General features: G+C 35.0%; 1 protein-coding gene across 3 annotated transcripts in view; it reads left to right on the top strand.

Annotated features, from left to right (window-relative positions):
• SCML2 (Scm polycomb group protein like 2) overlaps positions 1-15,760 on the top strand; it is a 106,575-nt gene that overhangs the window by 31,753 nt on the left and 59,062 nt on the right. For all 3 annotated transcript variants that reach the window (XM_036840546.1, XM_036840544.1, XM_036840545.1), the window contains one exon: positions 1,340-1,583. In XM_036840546.1, coding sequence (XP_036696441.1) covers positions 1,340-1,583 — 244 coding nt within the window. The remainder of the gene's footprint in view (positions 1-1,339; positions 1,584-15,760) is intronic.

Below are 15,760 nucleotides of genomic sequence, written 5' to 3'. Positions count from 1 at the left end.
CCCGGACCAGGGCTCGAACCCATGTCCCCTGCATTGGCAGGCGGATTCTTAACCACTGCACCACCAGGGAAGTCCCCTGAAGGTTTAACTTTCAATATCGTTATTCTAAAGATCTAGGCGGTAGAATTGGCAGGTTGTGGTCTTTGATTGTGTTAGGGGGAAAGGATGCATCTAGGGTAGTGGTTCTCATCCTTGGATCTGGGCAATTAAAACATGCCGTGAGCCCCACCTAGACTGATTTAATCAATAGCGCTCGAAGTGTGGCTCCAGGTGATTCTAATGTTCAGTCAGGCTGAGAACCACAGGTCTAGGACCATTTCCAGATTTCTGGCTTGGGTGATTGGATTGCTGATGGTGCCATTTACTAGGATAAAAAGCAAGTTGAAAAAAAAAAAATGTTGCTTTTAACATAGCACTTGGGCTTTCTAAGAATCCTGTTAGCATTTGCATGCTTTAACTTTCTGTAACTAAGGAATACTTTTATTTTTATTTAAACATTTATTATTTGGCTGCGTCAGGTCTTAGTTGTGGCACGTGGGATCTTTCATTGTGGCATGCGGGCTCTTCCTTGTGGTGCGTGGGCTTGTCTCTAATTGTGGCACGTGGGCTATAGAGCAGGGCAAGCCCCGCGGCATGTGGAGTCTTAGTGCCCTGACCAGGGATCGAACCCGCATCCCTTGCATTGGAAGGTGGATTCTTAACCACTGGACCACCAGGGAAGTCCTTAAGGAATACTTTTAAATATTTGTTTCTGGATTGCATATCATAAATGACTCCAGACTTGTGTGACTTTCATGTTCTTGTATCTGCATTTTATACTTTGAGGTTTTTTTTAGATATTATCTGCTGCTGTTCCTTCTCTTTGGACTTACTATCTTTCAAAATACCCTATAATTTATATATTTTTAGGTTTGTTTGACTCTCTCTTTTAAAATTTCTTGTTACTGCTTCCTCCCCTTCATCCTATCTGGCTCCCCTACCCCTGCTACCACCACTACTAGAATATAAGCTCCACCGGAACAGGGATCTTGATATTTTTGTTCACTTATGAATGCTAAATTCCTGGTACATAGTATATAATACATACTTCTTGAGTGAATGAATGAATGAATTACTATCAGGCTGGTTTTGTTTTCTTCTAGGTTCTTGGCTCTGCTCCAGAGTAAGTGAGATATTGTAGAGCAGAGTTTCAGAGGAATCTGTGAGAACTGTTTCTTCCTGTATTTAATTGATAAACATGAAGCTTAATTTTTGGTTGCTAAAGGTTGTAAGAATACAATTGAGCAAATGCTTCTTAATACATTTTAACAATGAAAACTTTTTTTTAATGTTTTGGTAGGAACCACCAAAGCCACCTGTAAATACTTTTAAAGTGGGAATGAAACTTGAAGCTATAGACAAAAAGAACCCTTATCTGATCTGCCCTGCAACTATTGGAAATGTTAAAGGAGATGAAGTTTATATAACATTCGATGGCTGGAGTGGAACTTTTGATTATTGGTGCAAGTATTATTGTCGAGATATTTTCCCAGTTGGGTGGTGTCGCCTGACAGGAGATGTATTACAACCACCAGGAACTCATGGTAAGATAATAACTAATTAATACATGTTCTTTTATTTTATTGAAGTTAGATCTAACTGCTCTTGGCATTGAGGGTAGGATTTCATGTCCAACTGAGGAGCAGCAGGCAGAACAGCGAGGGTACTGTCCAGGTTGGAGAACTGGAGGTAAAAGTTTACAATTAGAATTTTTGAGGGCCAACACAACATCATGGTCTGAATTGACAGTCCACACTGGGGAATATGGACAAAGCTACAAGTCACACTTAGACTATTGAAGCCTTGCTGCTAGAAACATTTTGGGGTGCTCAGGTACCTTTATAGTTGATAGTCTATTTAAAATTACACATGGCATTCCATTGTTTGTATCTTGAAGATAGTTTTTTAAAGGTTGGGCATAACAAGTGTTATATACATGTTTTACATGATTTTGGTTGTTTTTTCAAGTTAAATTGATACTTTGATAGTGTTAAGTAAAATCTACATGTCCGTAAAAATTTTTGACTGTGGAAGCCATCATAGGTTAGTATGTTATTTCCGTCATGTGTTTATCAGTTGTAATGATGTGCTTCCCAAGTTGAATATAGTGTCATCTAGTCTAGATATTTTCTTTCAAAGAAAAGTCATCAAAATATTGAAGCTCCTTGGTTGACTTTTCCAAGGACGTAGACATGCCTAACCTGGTCTTCTGTGATGGAATAACTGCTGAGGTTTAAGTGGAGTCTAAGCACAGAACCCAATCATTTGGCCTAAGTTAAATGTAAACTTATAAGTGGAATCAAATGTAAACATACTTAAAATTTACCCCACTAAATTTATTTATTTATACCAGAAAAAAAAAGATGGGTGTAGCAAATGAGTAGGTAGTGTGGTGGAGGAGGGCAGTGGCTAGGTATGAGCACATAGCCGTATTATTCTTGTAACTACTATTAGAATCTTCTGTAATTTGGAACTTTAACACATCCCATTATACTACAATACTACCTACCATGATGATCTTTTTGTTAGGTACCTCTTTGGTTCCCTGCTGCCATAATTTTAGGAAAGAGATGTTAATGGTTGATTTTTGTAAAATTTAGTGTGATACAGATTTATGTGCGTATGATACTAAAATAAGGCATGGGAATTCCCTCGCGGTCCAGTGGTTAGGACTCCATGTTTCCACAGCAGGGGGCATGGGTTCAATCCCTGGTCGGGGAACTAAGATCCCACAAGCCCTGTGGTGCAGCCAATAAATAAATAAATAAAATAAGGCATAGTCTCTGCCCTCAAGAAGTTTACCTTCTAGTGGGAGAGGGATGAATGGAGGGATAGACTTTAAAAAAAAATACAATACAGAATTAGCAGTGTAAAACTAGAGATGTATGCTAGATATGAAGGTGCCCGAAAGACATCTGGTCTGTTTAGGCTGGCGGAAAGGTGGTTGGGTAAAGCTTCACAAAAAGACACACAATGTGAGTATTAAGAGAGGAGAAGGAGTTTGCCAGGCAGAATGGAGATAAAGGTAGGGTGGACACATCACAAAGGTGTGAAATTGCACAGTGTGTTCTGAAAACTGGTGAGTTCAGTTTGGGACATGGTAACTTTGGAATGTGTAGCCCAGAATGATATTGTCCTTCAGTATCTGGTCTCCCTATTTTTTTCCTTAATAACGCAGTTTGGCTGCCTAACATAAAGACTAGATTTCCAGCCTTTTTAGCAGTTAGTTATGGCTGTGAGACTTAAGTCCTTGTCAGTGGGATAAAAGTACAGGTAGTGTGTTACAGAGAAGTGAATGTACCATTCTCTCTTCCTTCTTCTTGCTTCTGTCCTGCTGCTAGGAATGTGGTTGTTTTGGATGGAGCTCTATCTTGGATTATGAAATGGGGACCGTATTCTAGGCATTTCGAAGTGGAAAGCAGAAAGGAGCCAGAGTCCCTGAGAACTTTGTGGAGCAGAATTTTTATACTAGCCTATTCCAGACTATTATTTGAGAGAAATAAATTTCTGTGTTATATAAACCACTGTTTTAGGCTTTTCTGTTACTGTTAGCTGAATTTAATCCTAACTGATTCAGGGTAATTTAGGACATCTAGGTAGACATGTCCATTGGATGGATGTACATGCAGGTATGAAGCCTAAAAGAGTTAGGTCTTGGTTGACAAAGCAGGTTTGAGAATCATCACGTTCATTCAAATAAATACGCTTTGTGTCAGGTGGGATTATAGGTGCTGGCGGGGGAGTTGGTGTGGAGGTGGGCAGCTTACACATCCTGTTGATAGCAGTGAGTGGTGGAAGTTTTGCGTGTGATTTTATTTATACATGTGTAACGGGTGGAGGTAGATGAGGATCAACCACAGAACCTTGTGGGTCAACATTTAAAACAATAATTCTCACACTGGAATCACCTGGGAGAGCTTGTTAAAAGGCTGATATCCTGATGCTCACGTCTAGGGCTTCTGAATCAGTAGGTCTGGAGTGGGGCTCAGGTGTTTCCATTGTACATGGTTTGAAGCCCAGACTTTGAGAAACACAAGAATAAGAGATGGGTAGATGATAGAATTCAATTTAGGACACTGAGAAAAAGTATATAAATGTAGGAAAAGCACTAGGTTGATTCCCCCAACAACAGGAGAGGAAAGATTTTAAGCAAATAAGTATTCAACACTATCAAATGCAACATAAAACTCAAGAGAGAGAGCTCATTAGTGGTCTTAAGTAAAAGCCTGGTTGCTAGACTTCCTTGAAAAACCAGATTTAGAAAGTTGAGGAGTAAATAGGAGATGCAAAGTGTTTTTAAAAATGTGACTTCAATACTTTCAGAAATATGCCTCCTCTGTCCTTTACCCCACTAGACAGTTCACCAGTTAATGTGAAATTTAGAACCTTTACCTCAATTTATGTTCCTTTACCCTCTACCATTTATAGTTGTCTTAAATATTTCCTCTATATTCATTGAGAGTGGCATTATACAGTGTGATAATTTTGGCTTCAATCATAAAACATAATTTAGAAAACTCAAGAAGAGAAGGAAAATCTATTGTATTTATGCACAGTTTTGCCCTTTCAGTTGTTCGTTCTTCTTTCTTGATTTTCAAAGATTCCTTCTTTTATCATTTTTTTTTTCTGTTTAGAGAACTTCTTTTAGTCATTCTTTTAGGGTATGTTGGCTGGCAACAAATTTTTAGTTTTTCTTCATCTAAGAATGTCTTTATTTCCCCTTCATTCTTGAAAGGTGGTTGCTGGATATAGAATTCCAGGTTGGCAGTTGTTTTCTTTCAGCACTTGAAAAATGTTGTGCAGCTTCCTTCTGGCTTCCATGGTTTCTGATGAGAAGTTTGCTTTTATTCGAATTGTTTTTCCCCTATAGGTTCCATTATGATTATGGGTCTGTTTTTCCTTGTAGTTCTTCTAGTGTTTACATTATGCTCTGTCTGTTTTCTGGCTCCATTATCAGGTGTGTACAAATTTGAATTCTCTCATAACTTTCTGGTCCATTGAACCTTCTGTAGTAATCCTCTTTATGTTTTTTGTTTGTTTTTTTTTTTAGCTTAAAGTCTGCTTTTATCTTGTATTAATGTAGCTATACCAGCTTTTTGTTGTTGTTGTTATACCAACTTTTATTTGGTTGGTGTTCTTATTCTCTCTCTTTCTCTTTCTAATGTTCAGCCTTTATCTATCCTAATCTAAAGAGATGTATTTCTTGCAAATAGTCGGATTTTTATTTTTTTGCCAGTCAGCCAGTCTGACTGGAGCTTTTAATCTATTTATATTTATTGTAATCACAGATATATCGGGTTTTCAGTATGCCATCTTATTTTGTGCTTTTTATTTGTCTTGCCTTTTCTATGTTTTGTTTTCCTTGCTTACCCTTTTTTGGATTATTTATTCTTATTCCATTTGTTCCCCTCTTGTTTGGAAGTTATACACTATATTTTCCGTTCTTTTAATACTCTAGGAATTTTAACATGCTTTCTTCAAGGAAGTCTGAAATGAATATCTTTCTTCTGCACTAAGACAATAAAAGGAACTTAGAATACTCTACCTATTTACTCCCTTCAAATTCATGTTATTACTGTTGTATATTTTAATTATATATTTTTGTAATCTTATAAACTATTACTATTATTGTTTAAGTAATCAATATTTGTTGAGATTCACCAACATATTCAACATGTTCTTTGTTCTTTATTCCTCCTTAGTAGGAATCCTCCTTAATCCCTTTCATCTGGGATTAATTTTCTTCTGCCTGAGGTAGATCCTTGAGACTTTCCTTTAGTGAAGGTCTGCTAGTGGCATGCTTTCTCAGTTTATGTTCATCTGAATATGTCATTATTTCACCTCCTTCCTTGAAAGACATTTTTTCTGGGTGTAGAATTCTAAGTTGACAGCTGTTTTCTTTCAGCACATTGAAGGTATCATTATTTTGCCTTTTGATTTTCATTGCTGTTGACAGTTCAGCTGTCATTCTATTTTTCCTCTGACAGTAATGTCATTTTTTTCTCTAGCTACTTTAATATTTTCATGTCATCTTTGATGTTTTGCATTTTCACTCTGATAATTCTAGGTGTGGGTTTTGTTGAATCTTGGCAAAACCACACAGATACAAATAATAAGTTGTTTACTTTCATTGTGAAAATTTTTAAATGTTGGATATTATAATTTAACTGTTTTATCATTATTAAGGATTTCAAATGTCACAAGTAATTTGACATTGTGAAGCATTTTTTATGACTACTTTTTTTTCATTTTGTTTTTGTACTTCTAAAAAATTGAAGTACAGTTGATATACAATACTGTGTTAGTTTTGGGTGTACAGCAAAGTGATTCAGTTATATATATATATTTTTTCAGATTGTTTTCCATTATAGGTTATTAAAAGATATTGAATATAGTTCCATGTGCTATACAATAAATCTTTGTTGCTTATCTGTTTTATGTATAATAGTTTGTATCTTTTAATCCTATACTCCTAATTTATCCCTCCCCCTTTTTCCCCTTTAGTAACCATGAGTTTTCTATGTCTGTGAGTCTGTTTCTGTTTTGTATATAGATGCATTTGTATTATTTTTTAGATTCCACATATAAGGGATAGCATACAATATTTGTCTTTCTCTGTCTGACTTACTTAGTATGATAATCTCTAGGTCCATCCATGTTGCTGCAAATGGCAGTATTTCATTCTTTTTAATGGCTGGGTAATATTCCACATATATATATATGCCACATCTTCTTAAGCCAGTTGTCTGTTGATGGGCACTTGGATTGTTTCCATGTCTTGGCTATTGTAAATAGTGTTGCTGTGAACATTGGGGTGCGGGTATCTTTTCGAATTAGAGTTTTCATCTTTTCCGGATATATGCCCAGGAGTGGGATTGCTGGATCATATGGTAGCTCTGTTTTTAGTTTTGAAAGGAACCTCCATACTATTTTCCATAGTGGCTGCACTAATCTACATTCCCACCAACAGTGTAGGAGGGTTCCCTTTTCTCCACACCCTCTCCAGCATTTATTATTTGTAGACTTTTTTTTATAGATTTTAAAATTAATTAATTACTTAATTAAGTTTTGGCTGTGTTGGGTCTTCGTTGCTGCTCGCGGGCTTTCTCTAGTTGCAGCACGTGGGGGACTACTCTTCATTGTGGTGCATGGGCTTCAGTAGTTGTGGCACGTGGGCTCAGTAGTTGTGGCTCACAGGCTCTAGAGCACAGGCTCAGTAGTTGTGGCGCGTGGGTTTAGTTGCCCCACAGCGTGTGGGAGCCTCCTGGACGTGGGAGCCTCCCAGACCAGGGATCGAACCCGTGTCCCCTGCATTGGCAGGTGGATTCTTAACCAACTGCGCCACCAGGGAAGTCCCTATAGACTGTTTGGTGATAGCCATTCTGACTGGTGTGAGACAATACCTCATTGTGGTTTTGACTTCCATTTCATTAATAATTAGCAGTGTTCAGCATCTTTTCGTATGCCTGTTGGCCATCTGTATGTCTTCTTTGGAGAAATGTCTATTTAAGTCTTCCGCCCATTTTTTGATTGGGTTGTTTGTTTTTTTGATGTTCAGTGTATGAGTTCTTTGTTTTGAATCTTAACCCCTTGTCGGTGGCATCATTTGCAAATATTTTCTCCCATTTTGTAGGTTGTCTTTTTGTTTTGTTGATGGTTACATTTGCTGTGCAAAAGCTTTTAAGTTTGATTAGGTCCCATTTGTTTATTTTTCTTTAATTTCTTTTGCTTTGGGAGACTGATCTGAGAAAATATTTCTACAATTAATGTCAGAGAATGTTTGCCCATGTTCTGTTCTAGGGGTTTTGTGGTGTCATGTCTTATATTTAGGTCTTTAAACCATTTTGAGTTTATTTTTGTATATGGTTTGAGGGAGTGTTCTAATTTCATTGATTTACGTGTAGATGTCCAGCTTTCCCAACACCACTTGTTGAAGAGACTTTTCTCCATTGTATGTTCTTGCCTCCTTTGTCATAGATTAATTGACCGTAGGTGTGTAGGTGTATTTCTGGGCTCTCTATTCTGTTCCATTGATGTGTGTCTGTTTTTGTGCCCTACCATTGCTGTTTTGGTTACCTTAGCTTTGTAGTATCATTTATGACTACTTTTTGAATACAAATAAATCAACCCATGCCAAGGTAGAATTTGGAAACAGTAGAGTAGAAACAAAGATGTGCCCACTGGTGCCACATTCTGGTTTGTAAAGATTCACAGAAATCCCCAGAAGAACCTTAGGATTCTGGGAAAAGTATGGTTAAAGATTGTTAGTTGATACTTAACGTTGCATATATGATTCATTTTGATTGTTTTTCAAGCATTGCTTATTAATTGCAGATAGATTAATAGGGTTAGTACTGTACTTGCTTACACTAGGTGAAATACTCTTTTTGAGTAGAGAAAACATTTACTTTAGCCAATATATCATTCATTAAATGGCAGCTATAATATATAAGTATCATTTCTTAGATATAATGTGAAATATTCTTGAAAGCCAAATATTTTTAAATTATTTTTTATTAGTTTTAAATCATTTTTCTCTAATAGGAAAAGTAATGTTCAAAGGAAAAAGTTGAGAAAAGCATGCAGAGATAACCATGGCAAACAGTTTTATCTATATTTGGGTTCATAGTGCCTTTTTTTCTTTTTGTTTTACACATATACCTTAAGAACACGCACACAGCCAAATCAGTAGAATAATGTTAAGTTATGGTGTATTTATTCTTTAAAATCATATAGAACAGTTTAGAAGAATGAAAGTGTTCCTGTTTACTAAGAAAGAAAACTCTCCAAGATGTATTAATTGAAAAAAAAAACCCCCCCATACATACAATATAATACCATTAAGTTAAGACAAAACAAGTAGTATGTATTTCTATATTTAACTGTAGATATATGTATATAAATACACAGAAAAGATCTGAAAGGCTATACGGTATATCAAATCTGTAACAGTGATAATTTCTGAAAAGGGGCATAGGGTGGTAAAGGAAGTGGTAATGGGGACTTTTGCTTTTATCTGTGGCCTTTTTTTTTAAACAAGAGTGTATTGGTATGTTACATTTGTATCTTTAACAGTTTCAGTTTGAAGAGAGATTATCCTGCATATTCCACTTTCTTGCCTACTTTTTCATGCTATCTTGTGACTGTATTCCCATGTGAAATATATCCCTACAAATTCAATTTTATTTGTTTTTTACTCCATTGTATGGCTATACCATAATTTATTTAACCAAACATCTATTTTGTTTGGCATTTAGAATGTTTCAAGATTTATGTTATTAAACTAGATGATATGAAGAATATATCTTTGCATACCTCTCTAATTATCTACATAGAATAAGTTTGTTGAGTCAGAGGGTACGTTTCTAAGGCTGACAAATTGTCGTTCAGAAAGGTATACTCACTTCCACTCCCCCTCAGTGGTGGGTGAAAATGTTTTTTTCCTTCTCTGGTCAACTTTGGGCATTATCTTCTTATTTTTGCTAATTTTAAAAATGTTATTTTAAAATTTTTCATTTCTTAGATTACTAGTGAGGTTGAATCTTTTTCTTTCCATGTATTTTGGCCATTAATATTCCTCTAGCATTTTCCTAATTGTCTTCTCCCATTTTTTTCTTAGAGTGTTCCTTTCATTGTTGATTTGTTTGAGTGCTTCATTTATTGCACATATCAACCCTTTGTCATAAAAGTAAAAACCTTTTCTCGGTCATTTGCTTTTTAATGTTATTTATGGTCTTTTAAGAAAATGTACAGAAATATTAAATTTTTTGACTTGAATATTAAATAATTTAAGGGCCTTAGAGTTAAATAATTTTAAAAGGCACAAATAATATTAAATCAATTGAATTTTATGAATTAAAAAAATCTATTGTTTTCATTTGTTTTGAATATTTCTTAAACACATTGGAAATGTTTGTTTTTTGACCTTTGTTTAATTGCTTTTCCAATTTTTTTTTTTTTAGACTGCAGCACATAAAACCTTTTCAAATAATTAATGACTAAAGACAATTCACTAGTATAGTTTCTTAAAGAAATGTAGTGAGGCTTCCATGAGTGCTACTTTATTTGACTTTACATTAAAAACCTTATTTAAGCTTTACTGGTTTTCCTTTCAAGAATAGTAATAAGGTTTAATTTACTTTAAAACTTTTTCTAACAATTTTTCTGCTGGTGTTAACACTTCTATAATCAGAAACAGCTAAGTTCTTATCAGGCCTATCATTGGTATAAAAATCCACTGAGAAACATACCTTCAATAGAAAATAAAGCAAGCTGAGTGGCTTTTTTTCCTCGTTTATTTAGGTTTTCCTTTCTTGGCTCTTGTTAATGACTCTACAGTCTTTCAAAGCTCTTTACTTCTGGTTGGTGCTGTCACAGCTCATCAGATTTATTCTAGAGACCTGCACAGGGTGTCTGGTGAGAAAGAGGAAAGAAGTATGTGTGCTGCTGTGTCCTTGGCAACTTAAGGCTGAGTGAAGTAAACTAAAACAAAGTTCATTGTAGATTTTTTTCTTGCAAAATTTATTTGATCTTGCTATTCTCTGTTTCGATTTTTCCCCCTCCCTTTGTATCTCATATCTTAGTTCTCTCTAAATAAATGATAGAAATTTAGGAATGCCCAGTAAACTATTGGTTAACTATTGGTTTCTTCTCATATTGCCCTTCCTTTGTCTCTGGCATATACAGTCATAGGAATTTATAGCCAGTCATTTCATTAAAGTCCACATGTTTAATACATGAAGGACAAGACTTGGAATCCAGCAACTTAGCATCAGAACTGGGACACCTGTTATTTTAAAGGCTATGTATGATTTTTTTAAGAAACTTTTCTTTTCCCTGCCTTTATTTGGGAAAGTTTGTAAACAAATAGGTTACTATTTTGTTTTATAAACACAATAAATGTAGGTTTTTAGTCTTCTGAGAAATTGGGGAAATTCAGAAGCAGAGGATTCTTTTTAAAAATTTGACCCAATGTTAAATTTTTTCTAATATTGTGGGATATTCAAAGTTTTTTGTTTCATTTTATAAATATAGCTATATTATAAACCATTCTACCTGGCTTTAAAGCTACTTAAATACTTTTAAAGTTAACTATATAAATTAAACTTTAAATTTATATAATTTCTGAAACATTAATGAATTAGTTTTATTTAACGTAGTTTCAGATTTATGCATCATTGATTATAAATTAATGACCCACACTAGTGTGAAGTGTCATCTTGTAGTCTAATCCTTTAAGCATTTGTGACCATACAAACCAAGAAAGAGGGCAGCAAGCTTCCAGATGCTTAGAGTATAAAGTTGCAGGATCCCAGGGGTATAGAGGAATTCCTCTGGTCCAAAGGGAAATGCAGAGGAGGGGAAAACCTAGAATCAGAAAGGTGTAGCCAAGCATTCCTGTCTAGTGGCACCATATCCTGTCAGTGATCATTTTAACTCTTTTCTTGATAAAAATCCTTCAGTTTATTTGGGTCCCTGACCCCCTGCCTCTCATGGAAACAGCTTTAATTTCCAAGTGGAACTCAATGGTAACGTGACATTTCCTTCACAACTTTGTAAAACATTTCTGATTATGAATAATTGATAGAACTGGCATATTAGATTTTCTTTGTTGGTAATTCAGACATAAATTGTATGAGTAGGAACTTTCTTCTTAAGATTAAAGTGAAAAATAGGTTTTAAATATAATTAGCCTGGGCACTGTTAGCTGCTTCTTTGAATGGTGGTTTATTTTACGTCGTGTGTGCGCGCACACATGTGTATGGTTTAGCTTTTAATTAAAATTTTAAGGAGTGGGTTTTAAAATCTAAACTTTTGATCTTTTAAAAAAATGTAATTAGTCATTTTATATTGTAGTCTTATTTTCTCCTACGTAACATTTTCCTTTGGAACTATTTAAAAGTTAGTCTTTTTAAAAAGTTTTATTGAAGTACAGTTGACTTATAATGTGTTAATTTCTGCTATACAGCGAAGTGACTCAGTTATACATATATATATTCTTTTTCAAAGTTAGTCTTTTGAGAAATATTTCAAAGCTTCCATGTGCAAACAAGAAGTAGCTCTGCTCCCCACCCCCCCATCTCATTCTCATTTTTTAAAAAAACAAAACCAGAAATTATGGTTGCTTTTGCTCTTTGTTTGGGTAACCAGAGGAGTATGTGGTTTCTATAACTTGTGCTTCACCTCTCTCTAAATTTTAAAATTAAGATTTTATAGTTTTTCGGACATATCTTTACCAAATTTTTCCCTCTTTTTATATGACTGTGTGTGTTCAGTAAACACCACATAAAGCAGCACTTTTCCTTTCTCTGTGTTATAGTGGGTCAAAAGTAGCAGAGGTACATAAAATTAAGGCTGTAAAAAGTTCGAGGTGTATCAGTCCTATCAGAAAGCTTCTGAATAAACATTCGAGTATTTGTTTAGATTTTTGCCCTTAATGTAGCTCAAAATAAAATACAGACTAATATGCTTAGTATGTTTAGTACTTTTCCTGTTTGGTATAAAAGAAATAGGTAGAAATGCTATCAACCCAAATTATTCACTCAAAAGCCAAGAAATTTTAAACAGCTGATATTTTCTTTTTCATATGTACAGCTTGGAACAAATGTTTTGCTTGTGCAAATGAGACAGCTATTATGATGCAAAGAAGTATCTTGAAGAAAAAAACAAATGTCCTTTTTCTGTTTTCAGCTAAATACTGCAGTAATTGAAAGCAGAGCCTGAAGCTTCTTTCTTGTTTCTGTTCTATGATATATTTTAACAAGTTCTCTTGAGACTATTAAAGTGTCTTGGTTTTTAGGACATGTGGTCCAGCAGGAATAACTTTGTCTACAGACGCAATGGGTTGGCAGTTAGATTTTTGCATGTCTTCTCATTTGTTTCCAGATTCTCTGACCCAGGGTAACCTTTGGTTCTTTTCTGAAGGCAGGAGTGAAGGAAGTTTGAGCAGGTGACTGATGATCACTGTCTATACAGCCCACAGACAATATGCGAATTACTTTAGCAGCCCTCTTAATCCCCTCCCCCGCCAAACCAACAAATGCAAATAGCTTCATCCCATTTGCTAGAAATTCAGGCTTGCTCCAGCAACATGGGCTTTGTTGGTAACTCGCTTTCTCCGGAAAGGCAGTTTTATTCCTGGTAGAGGAGAAAGGCTATCAAATGGAACCTAAATCACCCTTGTGGTAAATACAGCAACAATTTGTTTCTCTGGAATATTTCTAAAGGTAGGAATTACCCCAAAAGTTTCTTTCTATTGCAGTTGAAGTGTGGTTAAAGAAATTCATTGTCTGCTTTGTTAGCTTTTGTATATTAAATATCCCAGTCATTTCTGTTATCTAAAAAAAAATCCTCTATTTTGTTCTAAATATTACGTGCTGAAATTGTTGGCACTATTATTTGATTAGTCACTTCTAAAAACTGTTTTACAGTACAAGGGAAAAGTCAGATTTTGGTTGTTTCCACGATAAAAATGGTTTAAAATAAGAAAGGAACAACCCTATTGTAAGTCAAACTTGATCACTTAAATCTCCAGTTTGTAATCAAAAGTTGCCAAATATTTTTCTATAGCTTTGAGGAATATGACATGATTTTTCACTGGTATTTCGTGAGACTTATTAAAAGGACTTTTATGATATAGAAATGTGGATAACATATTTTACTAATTATTGTGTCAATACATTTAATGTGTTTTGTGGAAATTATAGTGGTGACTGCTATGTTTTTTTTAGGAGTATAATGGAAGTCACTCTATAGAAGTCATTCAATAAGAAAAAAGACGTTATGGTTTAAAAATTGAGTGACTTTTACAAGCTCAGGCTTGATAAACCATAATGGAATAGAATATGAAAAAGAATACATATATATATAACTGAATCACTTTGCTGTATACCTGAAACTAACACAACATCGTAAATCAACTATACTTCAATAAAATAAATTAAAGGAAAAAAAAAAGCTGGTCTTGTTAGGTGAATTATGAATTGACCTGAAACAACTGAAGTTGCTTCTTTTTGTGTGAACTTTCTTCTCAAAATAGTAAAGATTTTGGAAACTGTCATCTTCTTTAATAATGTCATTTTAACCAAAATGTTGGTTTCCCATGAACTGAGCAGATATGAGTAGTAATTGTGAAATAAAATGATCTTCACGGGAAGCACCCCCAATGAAGCTGACAGGAGTGGTTTACAAAGCATCTATGATCCGAAAGTAGAAAACAAGTATATTTTTAAAACAACACTCTTAAAGCCCTTCTAAATTCGAATTGTAATTTGTAGCTTGTTCTTGCATTTTTATGATTTCCTTTCTAGACTAAATACATATGAGAAATAATTACATAACAGGGTAGAAAAATAATGTAAATTCTACTAAATTAGATTTTCTTGTTTTAATTTTGTATGTATGCCAAGGAAAAAAGGCATTCTCACTTAGGTATGGAGATAAATAACTGGACTTGTGTAATTTGTTTAAGTTAGAGAGCTATCCTTTATCCTTTCAATTTTGTTTGGAAAAATTTTCCCAGTAACATTTTTACAAGTTTTAAATCACCTTAAGATAGAATATTCTATGCAGATTAATGTATGTTTTATAAGGTATGTGTATGAAGAATTTCTTCTCTCTTCTTTAATCTGTTTAACTTAGATCTCCAAGCCCTGTTTTGAAACGGGGGAAGGAGTGACTCAAAGCTACAGATCCTTTCAGTATATTTGGTTTTGGTTTAGTTGTCCAGACATAATTTTTGAAGGCTACTGGAAAAGACATAGCAGCACTTCCCAAATGGAGACGCTCTATCAGACCCCAAAAGCAAGTTCTTTTAAATGAGATCTTTATTTTTCTGAGTGAATGATTTATTTCTTTTTATGTGAAAGTTACCTTTTATTATATGTTTAAGGTGTTTTTAATACTGTAAACCTGTGGTTCTTCGTGTTGAGAGAAACCTACATGGTTCATGAAGGAGAATCAGGAGGAACAGTGGAGGAGCTAAGGGTTTGTTCACGCTACTGGACTCTCACCACGCCAACCAAACCACCTCTTCTTGGTCAATGAGCAGGGAACTGGGCAGAGCCCTCAGGTCAGAATAGGTAACTGGCTGCAAGGCCCAACAAGGGTTAAATTTGAAAAGACAGGTCCTGTCTCCATAAAAACCAGGATAGCTACCACTAAAAATTAGAGATCTTGTTTTCCTTTGTAACTTTTTTTCCCTTGTAGTGATTAGTGGTAAAGCAAATAAACCTTTTAAAGTGAACAAGGGGTGGGGGTCAAAAAAGGACTTCTATGTTTGTTTTGGGCAAGTAAGAGATAGAGTAAAAAAGTGGTATGGTAGAGAAGTCTTTAAGTAATGATAAAAGGAAGAATGATAAGCAGAGACCTGTGGGAGGCAGGATTGAGGTGTGGGAAGGTATCTGACCAGGACAGAGAGTGCCCCTGCTACTATGAATGGTAGGCACCATATGTCTCTGATGGTCAACTGCTTGGGCAGTAGAGATGCTTTTATGATTATGTTCTGCTGAGTAAGCTTCTCTGAAAGATTTCTGCCTTGGTAATGAGGGGGTCTGCTCTTTAATTCTGAAACTGCTGGAGACTGAGCTGTAGATTCTAAAGGTCTCTATAGGTATGCAGTGAACCTGTGTAGGTTTTTCTAATGTTATTTTTAGTGGATACATATACGCTAGTCTAAAAGTTGTCTGGCTTTTTATCAAAACAGAATATTATAATGCTTATG

Source organism: Balaenoptera musculus, chromosome X, assembly GCF_009873245.2.
Source record: "Balaenoptera musculus isolate JJ_BM4_2016_0621 chromosome X, mBalMus1.pri.v3, whole genome shotgun sequence".
NCBI classification, from domain to species: Eukaryota; Metazoa; Chordata; class Mammalia; order Artiodactyla; family Balaenopteridae; genus Balaenoptera; species Balaenoptera musculus.
Note: the sequence above shows the minus strand (reverse complement) of the source record. Positions and strands in the feature narration are given on the sequence as shown.